Consider the following 26,361-nt stretch of genomic DNA (forward strand, 5'->3'; position numbering starts at 1 on the left):
TCAGAAGGCAGGAAGCACATGTATGTGGACAGGGTATAATTTTTGTATTAAAAGAATACAAAAACCTCAAAGGACAAACTATTCAAGTTAGAAGATGCAGAAGGAAAAAAGTCAATGTGCTAAACATGCTAAATTTACAATACAAGACATTTTTAAAGGGGGAAATGTGATGGTAATTTTGATCTTTCATCACATTGATAGTACCACTGAGCTTTCACTAAATTAATGATAAAAGTCAAAGGAACACCTGTGGAAGCATAAGTAACAGCCACCTAGTAGCAAGGAAGTTTGCTATGAGTTATCATTCAGAAAAAAAAAAACAGGCTCAGAGAGATGAACCAATTTGCCCAAGATGATATGGATAAGAGCTAAAAGGTCTTTTTTATTCTCTGGGACCAAGATTTAAAGTTTACTGTACTAAACTGGAAAAAAAAATCAGCTAACCGTGCTAGATGCTAAAAAAAGAATTACTGCCACATGAGCTAAAGATTTTTTGTTAACAGTATAGCAGTAAGATTTGTAAACCCTGCTGCTTTGGGAGAACTAAAGTATTATAAACTTACTGTGGCCTAACACATTTACAGAAAAAAAAACATGTTGGCAGTAGTAAGTTTTTAGACCACAGAATGGGAATACTGAAATAAGATATAAGACAATAATAATAATAATTACAGTAGTCACTACCCAGGTCTGGGTAGGCCAACTAATGCAGATAAGAGCTACCTATTTGATGTTCAGGTGGCAAAGAGATGTATTATTTATTGAGCTCCTAGTATATGCATGACACTGTGCTAAATCCTTTACATAATCTCAATCCTCATTACAGCCCCTAAAAGTGGGTACTATTATTATCCCCATAAGAAAACAGGCTCAGAGAGTTGAACCAATTTGCCCAAGATGATATGGATAAGGGCTGAAAGCAGCATTTGACCATAGATTTGACTGACTCCTAGAACAAAATTTTGTCAGTATAATATAGTTCCTACTAAAAGTACATATCTAGCCATCCAGAAGAGGGGGACTGCCGGATATTTCTAGGCCTGTCTTAATTTGCTCAAATTGGAGAGAGGAAAATGGAACCCATCAAAAATGGCTTTTTGGTGTTGGATTTGAACAAAAGGTACCAACTCTTGTTTTTTCAAAAGTTTGGTGTATTTCTCTTTACTATTTTAAGATTATTTAATCTTTAAAGTTACAGACTCAATTAAACTCTTTCCAATCTCAGAATGTCAGAGGCAGTTGTTATGGTTGAAGCAAGACAGCAAGCTTCTGAAAAACTGAAGGATGGTACCTGAGCAGAAAGGGAAATTATTTTCTCTCCTGAGCCCAGTCAGTCCTAGGTAGCTCTGGAGAACAGTCACTGAGGGATCACAAAGATGGGGCAGAAAGCTGTCTAAGGGAACTATCTGATTTCATGTATATCCAATTGCTCAACTCTGAAGTCACAACCATCTGGCTTAGGCTTAGATGAAAATCACCAATTTAGTAATCACTAGAATCAGCAATGAAACCTTTTAGTCAGCCACACTTTACATACCAAATTATAAGCAAAATTATTTCTCTCTGGGGCTGTTGGTAAAAAGGACAACATTTAAGAATATGGAATGTATCCTTCACTTCCTTTGTAGGACACAGTGAATTCTTCTATATCTCTTATAAAGCTGGACAAAATGTTGAAGGTTAAGGAATTAATGCAGAGAGGAGTTTAAGCTGATACTTGGGTTAATATGATGACACTCTGTTTAGCAACGTTCACATTTGAAAGAGACAAAGCCTGAGAAAACACACTGCAACAAATCATGCAGTATTAGACTCTTGGAAAGATCAAAGGATTTCACTAGGTCTATCCATGTCCACTGCCAAAATCTAGAGCAAATTTAAGAACGTGGTCTTCTTTGTTCTCTGGGACCAAGATTTAAACTGCACTGTACTAAACTGGAAAAAAAAATTATCAGCTAACAGTGCTACATGCTAAAAAAGAATTACTGCCACATGAGCTAGAGATTTTTTGTTAATAGTACGTCAGTAAAATCTGTGAACCCTGCTGCTTTGGGAGAACTAAAGTATTATAAACTTACTGTGGCCTAACACATTTAAAGAAAAAAAAAACATGTTGGCAGTAGTAAGTTTTTAGACCACAGAATGGGAATACTTTACATTCTGGTTAAGGAACAGACTTGGTAAAAAAAAAAAAAAAAAAAAAAAAAAAGATGAGGGATGTTAATGAGCCTCTATGCAGGATGTCACATTGAGGTGGCAAAGCCAGGTTGTTTGAAATACCCTCTCATAACCTCAGTTGACAGTGACAACCTTATAAAAGGAGCTCCAAATTGCTTCCTCAAATAATTTTACATTATCTGATATAATAAATACACATATACAAACCTAACTTTACCAGTAACACTGAATGTCTCAATATATGAGGAGGAAGACTGCAAGAGGTAGAAATATTAAAGAAGTCACTGAGAGATAGATACCTTTGGTCTTGTATCTACAACATACATAAACTGGCTCCCTGGGTTCGTTTGGCTAATGGCCTCCAACAAGAGCTCATCATCTACACAGCGAGTGTAAAATCCAGAGAGAGGCTGGCTACAGCGGCAAATGGCAGCCTGTAAGGAAAAGGTGTGTCAGTTGAGTGATTATATTCACAAAAGGTCAAAAATCTTCCTTCACCCTAGCCAGGTTGCATGAGTTGAGGGAGAGGATGAGCAAACTTAAGATAGTGTCCAAAGCAAACAGAAATGAGGCTCTAAAGCTATTCTTCACTGACATTGGGCTTAACCTCCTGCCAACCCCGGGCATGTGGCTCTAATTTCCAACCCAATCTTGGCAAATCAGACTACCAAAAAAAAAAAAACCACATGTTGAATATTTCCTTAATGAAATTCTATTCTCAATACATAATGGGCTAGTTATTTTTCTAAAACTGCTTCACTTTTTACAGTCCCAGTAATATTGTCCACATAACCATAAGGTTGCAGAGGCAGCAGAGTTCAAGATACAGCAAAGATCTATAGTGCCTTAAGAGAACTGGGTTCACTAGTTTCAGGAGTTAATGCCAAATCAGAAGGCTGGTTTGTCTGAAGCCATTTTAACACAAAAACAAGGTGCCTATTTAACACGCATATCTGGTAATAATTAGTTAAAACACTTTGATGTAGTTTTTTTGTTTGTTTGTTTTTCTTTTTTTTTTTATAAATTTTTTATTGGATTTTCGGTTTTGGGGTACATGAGCAGAGCATGCAAGACAGTTGCGTAGGTACACACATGGCAGTATGCTTTGCTTTTCTTCTCCCCTTCACCCACATTTGGCATTTCTCCCCAGGCTATCCCTCCCTACCTCCCCCTCCCACTGGCCCTCCACGTTTCCCCCCAATAGACCCCACTGTTTAGTACTCCCCTTTCTGTGTCCATGTGTTCTCATTTTTCATCACCCACCTATGAGTGAGAATATGCAGTGTTTCATTTTCTGTTCTTGTGTCAGTTTGCTGAGGATGACGTTCTCCAGATTCATCCATGTCCCTACAAACGACACAAACTCATCATTTCTGATTGCTGCATAATATTCCATGGTGTATATGTGCCACATTTTTCCAATCCAGTCTATTATCAATGGGCATTTGGGTTGATTCCAGGTCTTTGCTATTGTAAACAGGGCTGCAATGAACATTTGTGTACATGTGTCCTTATAGTAGAACGATTTATAGTCTTTTGGATATATACCCAGTAATGGGATTGCTGGGTCAAATGGAATTTCTATTTCTAAGGCCTTGAGGAATCGCCACACTGTCTTCCACAATGGTTGAACTAATTTACACTCCCACCAACAGTGTAAAAGTGTTCCTTTTTCTACACATCCTCTCCAGCATCTGTTGTCTCCAGATTTTTTAATGATCGCCATTCTAACTGGCGTGAGATGGTATCTCAATGTGGTTTTGATTTGCATCTCTCTGATGACCAGTGACGATGAGCATTTTTTCATATGATTGTTGGCCTCATATATGTCTTCTTTCGTAAAGTATCTGTTCATATCCTTTGCCCACTTTTGAATGGGCTTGTTTGTTTTTTTCCTGTAAATCTGTTTGAGTTCTTTGTAAATTCTGGATATCAGCCCTTTGTCAGATGGGTAGACTGCGAAAATTTTTTCCCATTCTCTTGGTTGCCGATCCACTCTAGTGACTGTTTCTTTTGCCGTGCAGAAGCTGTGGAGTTTCATTAGGTCCCATTTGTCTATTTTGGCTTTTGTTGTCAATGCTTTTGGTGTTTTGTTCATGAAGTCCTTGCCTACTCCTATGTCCTGGATGGTTTTGCCTAGATTTCCTTCTAGGGTTTTTATGGTGCCAGGTCTTATGTTTAAGTCTTTAATCCATCTGGAGTTAATTTTAGTGTAAGGTGTCAGGAAGGGGTCCAGTTTCTGCTTTCTGCACATGGCTAGCCAGTTTTCCCAACACCATTTGTTAAACATGGAATCCTTTCCCCATTGCTTGTTTTTGTCAGGTTTATCAAAGATTGTATAGTTGTATATATGTTGTGTTGCCTCCGGTGCCTCTGTTTTGTTCCATTGGTCTATATCTCTGTTTTGGTACCAGTACCATGCTGTTTTGATTACTGTAGCCTTGTAGTATAGTTTGAAATCCGGTAGTGTGATGCCCCCCGCTGTGTTCTTTTTGCTTAGAATTTACTTGGCTATGTGGGCTCTCTTTTGGTTCCATATGAAGTTCATGGTGGTTTTTTCCAGTTCTGTGAAGAAAGTCAATGGTAGCTTGATGGGGATAGCGTTGATCCTGTAAATTACTTTGGGCAGTATAGCCATTTTCACGATGTTAATTCTTCCTAACCATGAACATGGAATGTTTCTCCATCTGTTTGTGTCCTCTCTGATTTTGTTGAGCAGTGGTTTGTAGTTCTCCTTGAAGAGGTCCCTTACGTTCCTTGTGAGTTGTATTCCAAGGTATTTTATTCTTTCTGTAGCAATTGTGAATGGCAGTTCGCTCTTGATTTGGCTTTCTTTAAGTCTGTTATTGGTGTAGACGAATGCTTGTGATTTTTGCACATTGATTTTATATCCTGAGACTTTGCTGAAGTTGCTTATCAGTTTCAGAAGTTTTTGGGCTGAGGCGATGGGGTCCTCTAGGTATACTATCATGTCGTCTGCAAATAGAGACAATTTGGCTTCCACCTTTCCTATTTGAATACCCTTTATTTCTTTTTCTTGCCTGATTGCTCTGGCTAGAACTTCCAGTACTATATTGAATAGGAGTGGTGAGAGAGGGCATCCTTGTCTAGTGCCAGATTTTAAAGGGAATGCTTCCAGTTTTTGCCCATTCAGTATGATATTGGCTGTTGGTTTGTCATAAATAGCTTTTATTACTTTGAGATACGTTCCATCGATACCGAGTTTATTGAGGGTTTTTAGCATAAAGGGCTGTTGAATTTTGTCAGATGCCTTCTCTGCGTCAATTGAGATAATCATGTGGTTTTTGTTTTTGGTTCTGTTTATGTGGTGAATTATGTTGATAGACTTGCATATGTTGAACCAGCCTTGCATCCCTGGGATGAATCCTACTTGATCATGATAAATAAGTTTTCTGATTTGCTGTTGCAATCGGCTTGCCAATATTTTATTGAAGATTTTTGCATCTATGTTCATCATGGATATTGGCCTAAAGTTTTCTTTTCTCGTTGGGTCTCTGCCGGGTTTTGGTATCAGGATGATGTTGGTCTCATAAAATGATTTGGGAAGGATTCCCTCTTTTTGGATTGTTTGAAATAGTTTTAGAAGGAATGGTACCAGCTCCTCCTTGTGTGTCTGGTAGAATTCGGCTGTGAACCCGTCTGGACCTGGGCTTTTTTTGTGTGGTAGGCTCTTAATTGCTGCCTCAACTTCAGACCTTGTTATTGGTCTATTCATAGTTTCAGCTTCCTCCTGGTTTAGGCTTGGGAGGACACAGGAGTCCAGGAATTTATCCATTTCTTCCAGGTTTACTAGTTTTTGCGCATAGAGTTGTTTGTAATATTCTCTGATGATGGTTTGAATTTCTGTGGAATCTGTGGTGATTTCCCCTTTATCATTTTTTATTGCATCTATTTGGTTGTTCTCTCTTTTCTTTTTAATCAATCTGGCTAGTGGTCTGTCTATTTTGTTGATCTTTTCAAAAAACCAGCTCTTGGATTTATTGATTTTTTGAAGGGTTTTTTGTGTCTCAATCTCCTTCAGTTCAGCTCTGATCTTAGTTATTTCTTGTCTTCTGCTGGGTTTTGAGTTTTTTTTATCTTGCTCCTCTAGCTCTTTCAATTTTGACAATAGGGTGTCAATTTTGGATCTCTCCATTCTCCTCATATGGGCACTTATTGCTATATACTTTCCTCTAGAGACTGCTTTAAATGTTTCCCAGAGGTTCTGGCACGTTGTGTCTTCGTTCTCATTGGTTTCGAAGAACTTCTTTATTTCTGCCTTCATTTCGTTGTTTACCCAGTCAACATTCAAGAGCCAGTTGTTCAGTTTCCATGAAGCTGTGTGGTTCTGGGTCGGTTTCTGAATTCTGAGTCCTAACTTGATTGCACTATGGTCTGAGAGGCTGTTTGTTATGATTTCAGTTGTTTTGCATTTGTTGAGCAGTGCTTTACTTCCAATTATGTGGTCAATTTTAGAGTAGGTGTGATGTGGTGCTGAGAAGAATGTGTATTCTGTGGATTTGGGGTGGAGAGTTCTGTAAATGTCTATCAGGTTTGCTTGCTCCTGGTCTGAGTTCAAGCCCTGGATATCCTTGTTGATTTTCTGTCTGGTTGATCTGTCTAGTATTGACAGTGGAGTGTTAAAGCCTCCCACTATTATTCTGTGGGAGTCTAAGTCCTTTTGTAAGTCATTAAGAACTTGCCTTATGTATCTGGGTGCTCCTGCATTGGATCCATATATGTTTAGGATCATTACCTCTTCTTGTTGTATTGATCCTTTTACCATTATGTAATGGCCTTCTTTGTCTCTTTTGATCTTTGTTGCTTTAAAGTCTATTTCATCAGAGATGAGAATTGCAACTCCTGCTTTTTTTTTGCTTTCCATTAGCTTGGTAAATATTCCTCCATCCCTTTATTTTGAGCCTTTGTGTATCCTTGCATGTGAGATGGGTTTCCTGGATACAGCACACTGATGGGTTTTGGATTTTTATCCAATTTGCCAGTCTGTGTCTTTTGATTGGTGCATTTAGTCCATTTACATTTAGGGTTAATATTGTTATGTGTGAATTTGATACTGCCATTTTGATGCTAAGTGGCTGTTTTGCCTGTTAGTTGTTGTAGATTCTTCATTATGTTGAAGCTCTTTAGCATTCAGTGTGATTTTGGAATGGCTGGTACTGGTTGATCCTTTCTATGTGTAGTGCCTCTTTTAGGAGCTCTTGTAAAGCAGGCCTGGTGGTGACAAAATCTCTGAGTACTTGCTTGTTCGCAAAGGATTTTATTTTTCCTTCACTTATGAAGCTCAGTTTGGCTGGATATGAAATTCTGGGTTGAAAGTTCCTTTCTTTAAGAATGTTGAATATTGGTCCCCACTCTCTTCTGGCTTGTAGTGTTTCTGCCGAGAGATCTGCTGTGAGTCTGATGGGCTTCCCTTTGTGGGTGACCCAACCTTTCTCTCTGGCTGCCCTTAGTATTCTCTCCTTTATTTCAACCCTGTTGAATCTGACAATTATGTGCCTTGGGGTTGCTCTTCTTGCGGAATATCTTTGTGGTGTTCTCTGTATTTCCTGCAATTGAGTGTTGGCCTGTCTTGCTAGGTGGGGGAAATTTTCCTGGATGATGTCCTGAAGAGTATTTTCCAGATTGGATTCATTCTCTTCGTCCCCTTCTGGTACACCTATCAAACGTAGGTTAGGTCTTTTCACATAGTCCCACATTTCTTGGAGACTTTGCTCATTCCTTTTTGCGCTTTTTTCTCTGATCTTGGTTTCTCGTTTTATTTCATTGAGTTGGTCTTCGACTTCAGATATTCTTTCTTCTGCTTGGTCAATTCGGCTATTGAAACTTGTGTTTGCTTCGCGAAGTTCTCGTATTGTGTTTTTCAGCTCCTTTAATTCATTCATATTCCTCTCTAAGGTATCCATTCTTGTTATCATTTCCTCGAATCTTTTTTCAAATCTTTTTTCAAGGTTCTTAGTTTCTTTGCATTGATTTAATACATGATCTTTTAGCTCACAAAAGTTTCTCATTATCCATCTTCTGAAGTCTAATTCCGTCATTTCGTCACAGTCATTGTCCGTCCAGCTTTGTTCCCTTGCTGGTGAGGAGTTTTGGTCCTTTCTAGGAGGCGAGGTGTTCTGGTTTCGGGTGTTTTCCTCCTTTTTGCGCTGGTTTCTTCCCATCTTTGTGGATTTGTCCGCTGGTCGTTTGCGTAGTTGCTGACTTTTCGATTGGGTCTCTGAGTGGACACCTGGAATGTTGATGATGAAGTATTTCTGTTGCTTGGTTTTCCTTCTACCAGTCTAGCCCCTTTGCTGTACGACTGCTGAGGTCCGCTCCAGACCCTGCTTGTCTGGGGTGCACCTCTAGCAGCTGTGGGACAGCGAGGGATGCTACCAGTTTCTTTTTCTGCTATCTTTGTCCCAGGATGATGCCTGCCTAATGTCAGTCTTTTGGATATAGAGGGGTCAGGGAGCTGCTTGAGGAGACTGTTTGTACTTTATACGGGCTTAATTGCTGAGCTGTGCGATCTGTTGTTCATTCAGGGCTGTTAGGCTGCTATGTTTGATTCCGCTGCAACAGAGCTCATTAAAAAAACCCTTTTTTTTTTTTTCTCAAATGCTCTGTGTTGAGGGGTTTGGGCTTTATTTTTGGATGTTCAATGAGGTGTCCTGCCCAGCTAGAAGGCAGACTAGCCACTGTTTGGCTGCCGAGGCTCTGCCCTGCTGTTGTGTGATTCGCCCTGTTCCTGTAGGCTCTGCTGTGGTCTCCGCCACGCCCTGCCGCGGAGTCTCTTCGTTGTAGCGTGTTGCCTCGGCAACAGCTGGCTGCATCAGCAGTGGGCGTGTATCTCAGTTGGGGCGGGTTGCCTCGGCAACGGCTGGCTGTGTCAGCAGTGGGCGTGTATCTCAGTTGGGGTGGGTTGCCTCGGTAGTGCTGGACGCCCCTCCCCCACAGAGCGTCTCGGACCGTCTGCTCGGGATAGTTTGAAATCGCGGTTTTGTTCGTCCCACTGGGTATCCCAAACGATCTGTCCCTGCAATCCCCTGGGCTGGGCTACTGTCCAAGTCTTGTTCAGTCTCAAGTCCAGCCCTCTGAAGTCTCAGGTTGCCGGTTCAACAGGGCACCCGGACAAGCATGCCCTGTGGGGATTGCTGGGTAGGGCCGGCCGCCGCCGCCCCGGCTGCCGGCTTCACCAGGCAGACCTACTGCCTGGCGTCCCGTGTCTTTTTATACTTGGGAGTTTCCCCGTTCTGTGGGCAACAAAGATCAGTCTGTAAATGCAGCTCTGACTCACTGTTTGCGGATTCAACGCGAGCTCCAATCCTGGGTTGTTCTCACAGCGCCATCTTGAGTCCTCCTCTGACGTAGTTTTTAAGGGGTCTACTCATTTCAATAGCATGACACCCAGTTGCATTACTATACTCTTTAGCATTTGAATTGCTGCCCACCTGACAACTTGACTATTTGTCTAACCCAAAATCTTGGAGTGATTACAATAGGTAACACAATCCCCTTACTTATGTCAAGTGCTTTCTTACTACTACCTGAAATTATATGAAAAGCAGTAAGAAAGTATCAAGGATATCTGTATTCTACTGGGAGGCCAGCCACAGTCACAGAAAACTCCTGCCATACAACTAATTTCCTTTCATTTCATAGCTTCCCACCAAGTTGGAACCCACAGAAAAGACAAAAAAAAGAAAGAAAAACAAATGATCACACTAAAATACCACTTAACATCTGCATAACATTTTGCAATTTACAAGGTACACATATATTATTCCCTCCTGAGATCCTCTCAAAAACTTACAGAAGTACAAAAGTCCAGAGAAGTTAAATAACTTGAGGTCACACAGCCACTAAGTGGCAGCATGAGACTTAAAACAGGTCTTCCAGAGCCAAGTTTAATTATCCTTAGAGAAATCTGCTTGACTTACACTGTTCTCTTTGCAGAGGTAGGAGAGCACAGGGACACGTTCTTTACTTCTGAATTTTGAACTTCCAACCACCATTCCCAAGGTAACATATTTAGGAACCACTATTTCACGAGGGTAGGTGCTACATATCTAAAAGAAAATAAGCACAATATATATATATATATATGTTTAAATTATAGATATATTTTACATTTTATACATATACAAATTTTCCCTTGCTAGCAACAGGCTGGAATTAGCAATCACTAAAGCGTTAGCTACCTGATATTTAATCATCTATTCCTCAGAAATAGAAATGAAAATATCCTTGTTATAAAAGTTTTTCCAAGTATGCTATTATTTTCTAGAAAGGAAAGGACTGAGACATACAAGAACAAAATGAATGTACTTTTAGAATTAGAATAAGTAAAATCATAGCCAGAAACACACATACAACCCCACCTTGAAATACCTACATGTGCCTATTGGAGCAAACAATATAGACTGTAAACAAGGAAATTAATATGAACAGACTCAAATATGAAGCAGATAGGTAGAGGAGGAGGAAATATGATATATACTCTTTCATAAACTGCATACTAGTTTCCTAGTATTCGTATCTGGAGGGCCCTTAAAATGCTAGTCTGCTAGTGGTGTTGACATTTTAGGTGTAACTTAACTCTACGAAAAGATTGATGTATTTTCTCAAGTTTATCAGACTTTAGTAATTACCAAAATACGTATTTCCAAAGAGACAATGATAAAATATTATAACACCACAGACCTGACATTGCAAAATTAATTCTAATCACTCCCCTAAGAACAACCCCAAATATTTAACAACAGATGAAACAAATATAAACTGAACAGGCAAAAAAAAAAAAGTTAAAGGTAGATCAGATCAAGAATGCTCTATGTAACTCATTAAAGTCAATGTCCCCAGAATGCAAAAACATAGAAAATGTTTTATACCCATCCCCTTTACCTGGACTTAAACTTTGGAGAAGACAGCCATACAAGGAAAAATAAATGGAGCCCCCAATTGAGCTCAGAAGGTTATATACATCAAAAAGACCAAGAATATTTTAGACCTTATTTGGGAGACTCAGACACACATTTGAGGTGCACAGATATTACCCCCAATCTCTACTCATTGCTCTCTAACATGACCCTAACAAGCCACCTCACAGATGACACTGCAAAGTCACAGCTCATCAAGTCCCATATCTAGTAGACATTCAAAGCTATGTTACCAGAAAGTCATTGCAATCACAGTCTTACTATGATAGTAAAAAAGCTGGAAATAAAGATCAACAATTCAGGAATATCACTTAAACACCAATGACTCTCTCTGCAGAAAAATTATCATAGCAGCCTGATGGCTACCTGTATTAGTCAGCGTTCTCTAGAGGGACAGGACTACTAGGATATATGTATATATGAAAGGGAGTTTATTAAGGAGAATTGACTCACACGATCACAAGGTAAAGTCCCACAATAGGCCATCTGCAAGTTGAAGAGCAAGAAAGCCAGTAGTGGATCAGTTGGAGTCCCAAAACCTCAAAAGTAGGGAAGCCGATAGTGAAGCCTTCAGTTTGTGGCCGAAGGCCCAAGAGCCCCTGGCAAACCACTAACTAGTGTAAGTCCAAGAATCCAAAAGCCGAAGTACTTGAAGTCTGATGTTCGAGGGCAGGAAGCATTTAGAACGGGAGAAGGATGAAGATCCGAAGATTCAGCAAGTCTGCTGATTCCACTTTCTTCTGCCTGCTTTTTCTAGCTGCACTGGCAGCCAAGGAGATGGTGCCCCCCCAGATTAAGGGTGGGTCTGCCTCTCCCAGTCCACTGACTCAAATGTTAATCTCCCCTCTAGTAATATTCTCACATACACACCCAGAAACAATACTTCAGTCCAATCGAGTTGACAATATTAACCATCACACTACTGTTAGAATGGCCTACTTGCATTGTACTTAAACTGTGCAAACAATGTGGCTTATCCTGCATACCTGCTTTCCTCTGGGGATCTGGAATTCTGGCACATACTAGGCAGAACGTGCCTATGTGGGCAGGCCCCAACAGAAGCCCTGAGCACTTTGTCTCTAATGAGCTTCCTGGTAGACAGCATTTCATAAGTGTTGCCGCAATTTGTTGCTAGAGGAATTCAGCGTGTCCTACTGAGAGAGGACTCTGGAAGCTTGTTCCTGGTTTTCTCAACTTTGTACCCTGAACCTTTTCCCTTTGCTGATTTTTGCTTCATATCCTTTCACTATAATAAATCATAATCTTAAATATGACTATACATTGAGTCCTATGAATTCTCCTAGTAAATCACAAAACTTGAGGAACAGTCTTTGGGACCTGCAACACATTCTTAGAGGTCCACATTTGGCCCAAAGCTCTTTCTTGAGATCCAGACCCAAATGCTTGAAATCAAATTATTGTTATCTGTTTAATCACTTTGAAGTCAAGTGTAAAATTGAAGATACCATCTGTCCTTCTTCTTGTGGTCCTTATCTTTGTCAACATCACTACTACTCATAGGTCATCAATGCCAGAAACCAGGAAAGCTGGGATGCATAGTAAACTCCTCTACTTTTCTAGGCACATTTGATCTGTCACCAGCTGCTTTCAACTCTACCATGTAAATATATTTTAAAACCATCTCCTTCTCTCCATTTGCAGCCATTACCTTAGTTCAGGTTCTCATAACTTCACATATCATTCTCCTGCACTCTTTGCTCCAGAAAACAAATTCTCCACACTAATAAGAGTTATCTTTCTAAAACACAAATATACACGTTACTTCCAAGTGTAAATACTCTTGTTGCTCTCAACTGTCTTCATGATAAGGCCTCACTTGCTGACCTCTTTCCCTCTCCTCCTGTATAAATTAGGAGAGAAACTCAAAAATAATCCATACATTTACAGTTCAGTCATTTTCAACAAAGGCACCAAGAACAAATATTTAGGGGAAGGACTCTCTTCAATAAATAGTTCTGGGAAAATTGGACGTCCATATGCAGAAGAAACAATGGAGAAACACTTCAGGATGTTGGTCTGGGCAAAGACTTCTCAAGTAAGACCTCAAAAGCACATGCAACCAACCAAAGAAAAAATGGACAAGTGGGTAACACTGAGCTAAAACTCTCCATGGCACAGGAAACAACCAACAATGTGAAAAGACAACCTACAGAATAGGAGAAAATATCTGCAGATTACCCATCTGACAATGGATTAACAACCAGAAAATATAAGGAGCCCAAGCAACTCAATAGAATAAAAACAAATAATTCAATTAAATATAGATAAAAGATTTAAAGACAGTTCTCAAAAGACCAACCAGTACATGAAAAAATGCTCAACATCGATAATCATCAGAGAGATGCAAACCAAAACTACAATGAGATATTATCTCACCCATTAAATGGCTTTTATCAAAAAGGCAATAATGGATACTAGTGAGGTTATAGAGAAAAGGGAATTTTCATACACAATTGGTGGGAATGTAAATTAGTACAGCCACTATTGACTGGGAGTAGTGGTTCATTCCTATAATCCCAGCACTTTGAGAGGCCAAGGAGGGAGGATTGCTTGAGCCTGGGAGTTCAAGACCACCATCTCTATAAAAAAATGAAACAAATTCACCAGGCATGGTGGAGGGTGCTTGTGCTCCCATCTACATGAGAGGCTGAGATGGGAAGACCACTTGAGCCCAGGAGATTGAGGCTACAGTGAGTTGTGATCATGCCACTACACTCCACCCTGGGCAACAGAGCAAGGCCTTGTCTCAAAAAAACAGAAAGGAAAGAAAAGGAAAATGTGGTCTATCTGCACAATGGATATTATTCATCCATAAAAAAATGTAATCCTGTCATTTGGAACAACATGGATGAACTGGAGGACATTATATTAAGTGAAATAAGCAAAGCATAGAAAGATAAATATTGCATAATCTCACTCACATGTTGTAGGAGCTAATAAAAAAGAACTCATGGAGATAGCAGAATGATGGTTACCAAAGATTGGTAAGGGTAGTGGAGTTGGGGAGTAAAGAGAAGATCCTCAACGGGTACAAAAATAGAGTTAGATAGATGGAATAAGATCTAGTATTCAGTAGCACAACAGGATGACTAGAGATAATAATAATAAAATAACTGAAAATGGAATTGGAATGTTCCTAACACAAATGATAAATGCTTGTGGTGATGAATGCCTCAATTACCCTGATCTGATCGTTACATATTGTATGTTTGTATAAAAATATCACATGTACCCTACAAATATGTACAACTATCATGTATTCATAATATTTAAAAATTTTTTAAATGCTTAAAGTAAATTAGTCTTCACAAGGCTATTCTCCAAAGCATCAAGCTGTTTCTGGCTTACTAGACTGATTTTCATGTCCTGCACCTATGCTCCCATAGAATCCTATGCTTTAGGCCATGAAATCTCTTACTTGGTACCTACTGCACAGTAGATACTCAATAAATGTTTGTTGAATGGCGGAATGTTGAATGAAAAGGAGAAAGAGATTATGAGTGATTTCTCTTTTTCCAAATCTTGTTTTCTGATATTCTGCCATTTTAATTAAATGCACCAAAAGGAAAACAACAAAGACAAAATTACCTCATAGTTTCTGTTGGCATCTGTTATAGTCCAGTATCTGTTGGGTATTCCCATACGCCCAAAGTCTGATATTGGGTCAATCAGTCTCCATCCACTTTCCCTCATCTCTTTCGAGAATTTGGGGTTGTAAGAAAAAGCATAAAGATCTTCAGGTAATGCTGGAGAGGAGAGATAGGCGTGGGGAACAAAACGATGAATGAAACCTAAAGATCATCAAACAATGCAAATAAAGGCTAGATTTCCTTTTCCCAAAGGGAATGTTTTGTCAAGAGAGCCCTAGAAAAGGACTGTGGTGTGTGCAAGTTTGCCTTTATGTAAGGAATTAAAACCTAAAGTATTGTTTGGGTTCTTCTTTTTAAAAACAAGTTTTAATTTTTTGTGGTATCAACACAAAGTGGGATCTTTCTGCCTGGCTTCCTATAACAAAGAATGCTGGATAATTGACTGAACTGAGGCTCAGGGTTTCACATGTTAGGGAAGGAGTCCTTACCAAAAGTTTTTAACTGGGCTCCCATGTCCCAATAGCACTGCTTATTGTAACATGTTGCACAACTTTAACAATGCTTTTGTATTCTACTTCTCAGGCCAACAGCAACTTCTGACTTACAAATAACCACTTCCTCTCTTTTCTCTGTCAGTCCTGCTTCTTCCCTTCACAAGATACAGCATGCAATCAAATAACTCATTTGACCGATATATGTGACAACAACTTCTCCAGAGATGAATGGAGCCTATCAGAGACATAAAATGCTGAGCCATTCAGCAGGTAATTTTGTCACTAAAAATCAGCAAATATTGAGGAATTATTCTGGGCAAAGGGGGAAAATGGGAGAGAAAATGTCAGAGCCTGATTCAAATCAAAGACTAAAATCAGGGGAAGCTGATGGTTAATAGCCTAAGGATGTGGGCTGGAGGAAGCATTAAATCCTACATTAGTGAGGACTCTGATGAACTGCCTTAGTCTTCTAGTTGGAATTGAAAGCAGGGGTGGAAACTGTGGGTCAAACAGCCTGCAGGACAACAAGAAACAAATTTCGTTCCAAAGCAATCTTTCTTCCTGAACTGCGGAAAAATTCATAAGTTGATACTTAAAAGGAGGGAGGGAGAGAGAAGAAAATATCTATTAAACATCTACTATATACTAATACATGAAGGTATTCAAGGCTCAAAACAACCCCCTTGGAGAGCTTTTACTCTCCTGACTTTTACAGGTAAAGAAAATGAGTTCAGAGGTTCTATAACTTTCTCAAATATCATGGAGCTTGTAAGTGGTAGAGCCCAGATCCAAACCCTGCTCTAACTCCATAACCCTGATCTTTCTATTACGCCATTTTGGAAAAATACTAAAATGGTTTTAGATAAAAATACTATCAAAACTACCTGGCTGAGAAAGCTTGAGTAGTGAAATATAAACCTCATGGCACACAAGGTCAGAGTCTAAGACAAAATGAGCCACCCGGAAGTTCTTGCAGCGGAGTGTTAGGGGACAGCCCAGGCTAGTGATGGGTAACTTCTCCACAGTAGCAATGTGGTGGAGTGCAATCTGAAAAACATAAAAGAACCAGTATAAACATACAGATGTGCAATATCTCTATCACTATCAGTATTCCTGACTCTCAGTAATGATTACGCTATGACCAGATCTGTAGGCTACATCTATAGCCTACAATCATTCTTTGTAAGATACAACTTGGGTTCTCTCAAATAGAAATAGAGCATAATAGTGGTAAAGCAATGAGAAGCAGACTGCAGTGTCAGAAAACTCTCTCCTTAAGGATACAAGATTAACAAGTTTGTGGAACAATTTTGGTGCATCAGTTCAGAATAGATGACTTCTGGCACGCTGTGATGGAGTTAACAATCACAGAATAATTGTTACAGAGGAAAGTAGGAATTTCTTTGCTTATATCAAACTACTAATTAAGGTAATTATTAATAGCTGGTATTCTACTTTATTATAAACAAGGTAGTCCATGACCATTAGCTATTTAAGAAGAGCCATTTGATGTATAATCATCATGTTTCAGGAATGAAAAAAACAAAGCTCTGAGAAGTGAATTCCTCATTAGGTATCATATAGCCAAGAAGTGGCACAAACAGAATTTGAACCACAGCAGTCTAACCATAAGTCCAGGATTCTTCTCTGGGAATTCTAAAAACTCTATAGTTCCTGCAACTATAGACCCTGGATGTGCTCTTTCCATTCTCGAGACTCCCTGTCCTGTGCCTGGAATGGTCTTCCAATCAACAGTGCCTTTTCTGCTCTCCCACCACCCCAATGCCCTAGTCCCTAATTTATTTGGAAAAGTCATCTCTTCAATGAAATCTTTCAATGGTATCTATAACCGAAGAATGGAGCAAATGTGGAGATAATTAACATATTCTTAGGATAAATTTTCTTTCTTATTTTTATTGTACTTTAAGTTCTGGGGTACATGTGCAGATGTTGCAGGATTGTTGCATAGGTACACACATACCATGGTAGTTTGCTGTCTCCATCCCCCATCACCTACATCGGGCATTTCTCCCAATGTTATCCCTCCCCAACCTCCCCACCACCCGCTGTGCCCCCCCAGCCCCCACCCCCCAACATACCCCAGTGTATGATGTTCCATCCTCGTGCCCATGTGTTATCATTGTTCAATATTCACCTATGAGTGAGAGAACATGCAGTGTTTGGATTTCTGTTCTGTGTCACTTTGCTGAGATTGACAGTTTCCAGATTTATCCATATCCCTACAAAAGACATGAACTCATCGTTTTTTATAGCTGCATAGTATTCCATGGTGTATATGTGTCACATTTTCTCTGTCCAGTCTATCATTGATGGGCATTTGGGTTGGTTCCAAGTCTTTGTTATTGCAAACAGTGCCACAATGAACATACGTGTGCATGTGTCTTTGTAACAGAATGATTTATAATCCTCTAGGTATATACCCAGTAATGGGATTGCTGGGTCAAATTGTAGTTCTATTTCTAGATATTTGGAGAATCACCACACTGTCTTCCAGAATGATTGAACTAATTTCTACTCCCATCAACAGTGTAAAAGTGTTCCTATTTCTCCACATCCTCTCCAGCATCTGCTGTCTCCAGACTTTTTAATGATTGCCATTCTAACTGGCATGAGATGGTATTTCAATGTGGTTTTGATTTGCATTTCTCTAAAAACCAGTGATGATAAGCATTTTTTCATGTTTGTTGGCCTCATAAATGTCTTCTTTTGAAAAGTGTCTGTCCATATCCTCTGACCACTTTTGAATGGGTTTGTTTGTTTTTTTCTTGTAAATCTGCTTTAGTTCTTTGTAGAGTCTAGATATTAGCCCTTTGTCAAATGGGTAGATTGCAAAAATATTTTCTCATTCTGATGGTTGGCCATTCACTCTAATGATTGTTTCTTTTGCTGTGCAGAAACTCTTAAGTTTAATTAGATCTCATTTGTCTATTTTGGCTTGTTGCTTTTTTAAGGTAGTGGCTCACTCTGTTGCCTGTGCTAGAGTGCAGTGGCCTGATCGTGACTCACTGTAGCCTCAACCTCCTAGGCTCAAAGGAGATCCTCCTGCCTCAGCCTCCTGAGTAAGCTAGGACTACAGTTGTGTGGTACCATGCCTGGCTAATTTTTTAATATTTTTTTTTTTGTAGAGACTAGGTATCGCTTTGTTGCCCAAGCTGGTCTCAAACTCCTGGCCTCAAGCAATCCTACTTTCTTAACCTCCCAAAGTGCTGGGATTACAGACTTCATTAATTTCCATCTTAAATGTTTTGTCAAACTGAAGTCCTGCCATAGCAGTTCTGGAGGTATCACAAAATGTAATAGGAATTAATCTATTCAGTCTCAAGAAAATCAAAGATCTTCCATTCAACATGAGAGATGTGTGTTCGGGTAGTATGATACTGATAATCGAAATCAGGGCCCAGGCAAACAATTGTGGTGAAACTGGGAAGGGTAGGAGGGAGGTAGGACTGACTAAGGCTAGGAAGAACTTCCCTAACTGGGTAAATAAGCCTCCTTTGACACGCAGAAATAAGTGTAAGTTCTCCCTTCTAGATATAGTCCACTGTATCTAGAGTTTGAAATAATACCCAAAAGGAACAAATCTGGAGACATGTGTACTGTCTATAAATGTAGGTAGATAGGAGATAGGCTCATGGAACAGTACTAAAGAATTGGTTCCTAAACTGTTAGAATTCCAAGATTCCTTACTAATTATATAATCTAACCAACTCACTTTACAAATGAAAAAAACAAGCCCAAAGAGGAAGAATCTATTAACTAAGGTTACATAGCCAGTTAGTATCAGAGCTTATTTTAGCCCAGTTCTCATTCCTCTTTTGGCATTCTTATCATCACACCAACGGGAGCAAGATACAATCTCCTATGGGGAAAGTTCATTTTTAAAAGGAAGTATTAAGATACTTCTTTCATATGCATACTCAATTCAATTTATTTTATACTTATATGATAGTATTTACCATGTTCCAGGCATTGTTGCAAGTACTTACAAACATTCACTTTGTAATTCTTCTATGTTGACTTTTTAAAAATAATTCAAGGTATTATTTTATCTCTATTTTACAGATGAAGGCAGCAGGACACATAAAAGTTAAACAACTTGCCCAAGGTTACAAAAGTAGTAAATATTGAAACTGGAATTTCAACCTGAGCAGAATGGCTCTAAAGCTTTAATCACTAAGCTATGCTATATATAAAAAACATGTTGTACTTCTTATAAATGAAGAGGTCTAAGCATAAATCTAACTAATATTTAAGATTAAATTATGATTTTTAGGATGGGGAAGGCATAAAGTAATGTTGGGGTGCTGAAGTAATTACAAAACATTCCTTAAAGGTGTAAAAAGAAACACATACAAACGTGTGTGTGTGAGCACACAAATACATATACTCAGGTAAAATCCTGTCTTAGGACAGAGAGGTGGTCTAAATTACTGCTGCCCAATGTAAAGTCCATGAGGCCTTAGCATCAGCATCACCTAAGCCCTTTTTAGAAATTCAAAATCTTTGGCTTGAGATTCTGCATTTTTATCAAGTTCCCATATGCTACAGATGCTGCTGGTTCTTGAACTACATTTTATGGGTAGCAAGGCTTTAAATTACTTCAAGATGCTTACAAACTTATTTCAGGAAATGAGCAGAAACTATTCTACCTAAAAATAATTTAGCTAAACCTCAGGAATATACCCAAGTAGAATAAAATGACTACAATGACCGCAGCCAATAACTTGAAGAAAGAGGAGTCGTACAATTCAGGCCATAGCAAGATTATTAGCACAGGTCCTTTGAAGAAAAAGTTTTATAGTAATTTAAAATTTATACTTGAAATTTCAAGAAACCACCATATAGAGAGCATGTATACACAACTCTTTAAGACCCTTTGATATTTCCTCTCATGAACATACCCATGTTTCTTTCCGGGCTGCACCAGAAGCCTCCACATAGATCAGGTGGGTTGCAGTAAGATAAAGAATCCCATTAGCTGGTTTCTTACTCACATAACGATCCAGCAATTTCACGTTTTCTACCTGTTATTTGAGGAAAAAATACTGATTAAGTTACCAACTCACCACCTGTGATTGAAGTGGGGGCAATTCAAAGCAAGATAAATGCTGTTAATTTGCTACAAAACTTGAGTCTTTTCAGTTCCTGTGAAGATGGCAAACTAGTATGATCTGTATTACCTTTTCTGAAATCAGCCCTGGAAAAACTATGAAAGTAAGAGGATAACCTGTATCCTAGAAAAGACAAAAATTATAGACAAAGTTTACAAGATGAGGTATGTATAAGTGAAAAATATATAGAACCTGAGAGCCTGTTAAGGTACTTATCTTGCTGGAAGAGAATGTAGTTATCGTATGTGTAAAAAATCAGTAAGGGTAGGGGCGGGACACAGTGGCTCACGCCTGGAAGCCCAGCACTTTGGGAGGCTGAGGCAGGTGGATCATGAGGTCAGGAGATTGAGACCATCCTGGCCAACGTGGTGAAATCCTGTCTTTACTAAAAATACAAAAATTAGCTGGGCGTGGTGGTGCTTGCCTGTAGTCCTAGCTACTCAGGAGGCTGAGGCAGGAGAATCGCTTGAACCCTGGAGGCAGAGGCTGCAGTGAGCCGAGACCACACCACTATACTCCAGCCTGGGTGACAGAGCAAGACTGTCTCAGAAAAAAAAAAAATCACTAAGGGTAAATAACATGAAGACAGATCGTAAGTAACAGGGCAAGAATAAAATAAAACAGAAAAGGAGAAAAAGAAAAAAGAAAAAGGGAGTACCATAAATAAAACGCGTAAAAAGAAATGTCAGAATGAAGTCCCAATATAAAAGTAACTGCAATAAATGTATATGAATTATACTTACCAATTAAAAGAAAGACACAGATTGAAACAAAAGATTCAACAATATTCAGACTAGAAGAGATATACTTTAGAGTCACAAATGAAAATAATAAGATAGAATAATAACAATAAGATAGGCAAATATGAACCAAAATAAAGCTGAGGTAGAAGTCTCAATATCTGACTAAAGAGAACTACATGACAAAAAGCAATAGGACAAGAAGACATATACATCATAAATATATACATATTGTATAATACAGTCTAAAAATATATCAAGCAACTAGCAGAACTGCAAAGAGAAAAAGAACAAGTGCAGGTGGATATTTTAATACTGTTCTTAGGAACTCATAGGTCAAGCAGACCAAAAAAAAGAAATCAAGTGAAGATATGGAACACTTACACATTAAAACTAAAAAACTCAAGCTATTATATATAGAATAGAGCTCTATATCCAACAAATACAACATTTAAGACAAAAAAAAAAGATTTCCAAAAAGAGACAATGATTACAGCTGTAAGTGAAGTATCAATACATTCCCAAGTTTCAATATCATGCAGTTTGTTTTCCAATTCCAATGCAATAGCATTAGAAATTAATAACAAAATCATAGCCAAAATTTAGCATACGTTTGAAAACAAAATAGCTTATTACTAAATTAACCTTGGGTTAAAAAGAAAAAGGCAACTAAGAAATATTTACAAGTGAATGATAATAAAAACACAACAAGTAAAAATTTGTAGGAGACAGTAAGCAACTAAGAAGTAAATATATAGCATTAAGTAAGTTTATCATGAAATGAGAAAGGTTAACAACAAACTAGTTAAACACTCAATGCAATGGAAATAGCAAAAGAACAGAGAAATAAGATGATAAAGGAGAGAAATTTAAAACCAGAGAATCCTCCTCCATAGATACACATACACAGCCTGAATGAAAAAGATTAACAAACCAGAATTTAATTCTTTCAAAAGGTTAATAAGATAGATCTTCGCTAAAAAAGAGAAAAGATGTAAATAACCAAAGTACAGAATGAAAAAGGGAAAACCATAAAAAATTAAAACTATAAGTATATTATGATCAACAATACGCTAACAAATTGGAAAACTTACCAGACATGTTTTTAAATCCCAAGAGAAAAATAAAATGGCAATGGTAGTCAAACATTTTCCCTAACAAAACCCTCAGGCCCAGATGATTTTATATGTTTATTTTACTAAACTTTCAAAATATAATTAACTACTACCTTATCCAATTGATTCCACTCACTGGAAAAGGAATAAAGTTTACTCAGTCCATTTTATGAGGCAATTTAATCTTGATTCTAAAATTAAATGGAGACAATTATAAAGTAAGCAAGTTTAGGGCTATTTCATTTATGAAATGTAGACATAAAAATGCTAAATAATCAATCCAACAGTATATTTTTAAAAATACATCTTGATCAAGTGCAGTTTATCACAGGAAAGCATGGAGAGTTCAACATCAGAAAATGAAAATATAATACATCACATGACCAAAAAGAATAATCATATGCTTTATCTCAATCAATACAGAAAAAGAAGTATTTAACATAGTTTAATTCTATTTATAATGATAATCCTTAGTGAACAAAGAATAAAAGTAAACATCCTTAACTTGGTAAAACTTAAATACCAAAAACCTACAAAGAATGTTATGAATAATGAAGAAACTAAATGCATTAATTTAAAATCATGAAAAAAGAAAAACTAGACCTCTAACTATCACTGCTACTGTTTTAAATATCCTAGCTAAATACTATCAGAAAAGGAAGCGTGGAATTAGGAAATGCAAGGATTAGAAAGAAAGTGCTATGTTTGGCATGCCTTACAGAGAAAGTAATCATCCAACTAGAAAAAAAAATGAAAGAAAAAAATCAACCAAACTCTCAGAACTAATATAAAAGAGTTTAGCAAGGATACCAAATATAAAATCAACCTACAAAAGTCGATAGCATTTTCCTATACCAGCAATGACCACTTAGAAAACATAATAGAAAACACCATTCACAATGGCCACAAAAACTATATAGAATCTAGAAATTAGCCTAACCAAGTATATATAAGACCTTTACCAATAAAACTTTAAAGTCTAATAAAGGATATAGAAGATAATCTAAAGAAATTATGTCTATGCTCTTGGATAGGCCAACTTAATATAATGAAGATGGCAATTATCCCTCAAATTAATCTACCAATTCAATACAATTTCAATCATATTTCAAAGTGGATTTTCTAATAAACTTACTCTAAATTTACATAGAAGAACAAAACCCTAGAAATAGCTAAATCAACCTTTGAAAAAGTAAAGTGGAAGGTTTGCCCCACTAGGTATTAAAACATACCTAGGGAAAAATACAAACAAACAAAACAAAACAAAACAAAAAATCTCTCTAGGACTATTGCAAGAACAGAAAAATAGACCATTGTAAAAGGACCAGAGCTCAAAATCAGACTGATGTAAAAAATAAGAGTGTAATAGAGCATAAACATGGCACCACAAATTGATGGACAAAAGAGTACTTACTAATGTGTTGGTGAAACAGTATTAGTACATGCAGAAAGATAAAGTCATATCCCTACCTAACACGACATATAAAAGTAGACTCTAGATGTAGCTATATGTAGCTTTTACATAAAACTATAAAGTTGCTGGGAAAAATGCAGAGTACCTCGGATCTAGAAACAGAGAAAGACTTTTTTAAAATTAATAACAGAATGGGAGAAAAATATGTGCAACTCCTAAAAATACCAAGGAATTATTATCTAGAATATACAAGGGACTCCTACAAATCAACAAGAAAAAGAGGCCCCAAAAGAAAAATATATGGGCCAGGCATGGTGGCTCATGCCTGTACTCACGCCTATAATCCCAGCACTATGGGAGGCCAAGGCAGGGAGATCACGAAGTCAGCAGTTCAAGACCGCCCTGACCAACAAGGTGAAACACCATCTCTACTAAAAATACAAAAAATTAGCCAGGCATGGTGGTGTGCACCTGTAATCCCAGCTACTTGGGAGGCTGAGACAGGAGAAATGCCTGGGTGACAGAGCAAGACTCTGTCTCAAAAAAAAAAAAAAAATAGAGAAAGAAAGAAAAGAAAAGAAAAATATATGAAGCATAAGAACAGTCAAGTTGCATAAGAGGCAATCCCAGAAGCATACAACCAAGAAGAGAAGTTCAAAATATTGGGACTAAAATAAAGTTAAATTAAAATAAGATATTTAAGTCTACAAGATTTGCAAAAACTAGAAAGCTAGAAAATGGCAAGTGTTGATAAGGTTGAAGGCATATAGAAATCCTCATCCACTACAACCAGGGGGTTATAGACAGGTGCAGGCCATTCAGAAGGGCAATCTGGTACTACTTAATCAAAGTAAAATATGCATATCCTATGACTCAGCAATTCTATTCCTGAAAATGAGCCCAAAGAAATTTTCATGTAAGTCTATAAGAGGACATATAAGGATGAATATGTTCATCACTTTGAGAATAACCAGGTATTATAGTTTGGATACTTGTCCCCACCCAAATCTCATGTTGAAAAATAATCTCAAATGTTGGCAGTGGGACCTGGTGGGAAGTGATTGGATCATGGGGGTGAATTTCTCATGAATCGTTTAGCCCCATCCTTTGGTGCTGTCCTCATAATGAGTGAATTCTTGTGAGATCTGGTTGTTTAAAGGTGTGTGGCACCTTGCACTCTCTTGGCCCTGCACCAACCATGTGAGACGCCTGCTCCTCATGTTCACTTTATGCCATGATTGTAAGCTTTCTGAGGCCTCCTCAGAAGTGGACGCCTGTGTTATAGTTTCTGTAGACTGCAGAATTGTGAGCCAATTAAACCTCTTTTCTTTAAAAATTACCCAGTCTCAGGTATTTCTTTATTGCAGTGCAAGAAAGGGCCAATTCAGAAAGTCAAATGTGGTAGAATATTATGAAGCTATTAGAAGCAATGGGTTAGAGGTACACTTAGCAAAATAAATATGACAAGTAAAAAAGTAAGAAACAGAATGATATACAGAAGGCATCACTATATAAACTAAAAATTCATGTGTATAATACTATCATGTTTTGAAAGACACATTCAAATACAAATCACGTTAATCACCTTAGAATGCTTGCCTATGACAGGGGAGTGGAATGGGGGGAAAAAAACAGGCTAACTAAATAATTAAATAAAAACGAGATAGCTTTTCATGGACCAATGATGATAAGTACAAAGAACTGAGGGCCAATGATGATAAGTACCAAATTTTACTAGTTATGAATGATGAACTCAATGCAATACACCTGAGGTTAGAAAAGTAAAACAAAACAAAAAGGCCACCTTTCCCTTTCAGAAACATGGAAAATAATCTTAGATATTTAAAAAGTGTTGACCTCTTTAACTTATCTGCACTCATAGGTGAATAAGTGGTTCAGAACTCATGGTTCCAACATGTATGTCCGTATCCTTAGGCATCATGATATTCATTTACAAAAAAAAGGAATGGCAAGATGCCTGTGATCACACTGAACGTCCCCAGCCCAATGCTCTTTTCATTTCACATATTCTCATGTTGACACCCGGGAGTCATTAGCTCAAAGTCTATCAGTGTGACCAATTATGTAGGCAAATTACATATGTCTTAAAGGGATAACATAAAAATGGTATCACCTTCTTCCCTGAAGACATTTAAGAAAAGGATATTCATTTATCTATTGAGGCCTTGATCCTTTCCCTTATACAGTCATGTACCACATTACAGTATTTCAGTCAACAATGAACCACAAATATAATGGTAGTGAGAGCAATAGACTATATACCACATAGCCTAGGTGTATAGAAGGTCTGTGTGTAAGTATACTCTATGTTGTTCAAACAATGACAAAATTGCCTAGTGAGGCACTTCTCAGAACATATCCCCATGGATAAGTGATGCATGACTGTAACTGTAAATATGCTCTAATGAAAGGAATATCCTAAATATCCAAGACAGACCAGGTATGGTGGATCAAGTCTACAATTCCAGCCCGTTGGGAGGCCAGGATGGGAGGATTGCTTGACCCCAGGAGTGCAACACTAACCCGGGCAACATAGCAAGAACCTGTCTCTACAACAAACAACAAAAAGAACCAGCCAGGCATGGTGGTGCATGCCTATAATCCCAGCTACTTGGGAGGCTGAGCCAGAAGGATCACTTGAACTCAGGAGTTTGAAGCTGCAGTGAGCTATGATTGCACCATGCCACTCCACATCAGCCTACGTGAACAGCAAGACC

At 38.1% G+C, this 26,361-nt stretch overlaps 1 protein-coding gene and 1 long non-coding RNA gene across 4 annotated transcripts in view; one reads left to right on the forward strand and one right to left on the reverse strand.

Annotated features, from left to right (window-relative positions):
* Positions 1-15,468, forward strand: part of LOC144581023 (uncharacterized) — a 198,369-nt gene extending 182,901 nt beyond the window's left edge. Inside the window, exon 3 of the long non-coding RNA XR_013531512.1 lies at positions 15,365-15,468. This is a non-coding gene — a long non-coding RNA (uncharacterized LOC144581023). The remainder of the gene's footprint in view (positions 1-15,364) is intronic.
* Positions 1-26,361, reverse strand: part of MTMR8 (myotubularin related protein 8) — a 167,586-nt gene that overhangs the window by 106,501 nt on the left and 34,724 nt on the right. For 2 of the 3 annotated variants that reach the window (XM_035289439.3, XM_035289437.3), the window contains exons 2-6: positions 20,145-20,267; positions 16,107-16,269; positions 14,727-14,884; positions 10,119-10,247; positions 2,478-2,612 (exon numbers count right to left, since the gene is read on the reverse strand). In XM_035289439.3, coding sequence (XP_035145330.1) covers positions 2,478-2,612; positions 10,119-10,247; positions 14,727-14,884; positions 16,107-16,269; positions 20,145-20,267 — 708 coding nt within the window. Of the gene's footprint in view, positions 1-2,477; positions 2,613-10,118; positions 10,248-14,726; positions 14,885-16,106; positions 16,270-17,321; positions 17,378-20,144; positions 20,268-26,361 lie in introns of all 3 variants that reach the window. The other variant, XM_078362807.1, reaches the window with a different exon arrangement.

This window comes from Callithrix jacchus, chromosome X, assembly GCF_049354715.1.
Source record: "Callithrix jacchus isolate 240 chromosome X, calJac240_pri, whole genome shotgun sequence".
Classification (NCBI taxonomy): Eukaryota; Metazoa; Chordata; class Mammalia; order Primates; family Cebidae; genus Callithrix; species Callithrix jacchus.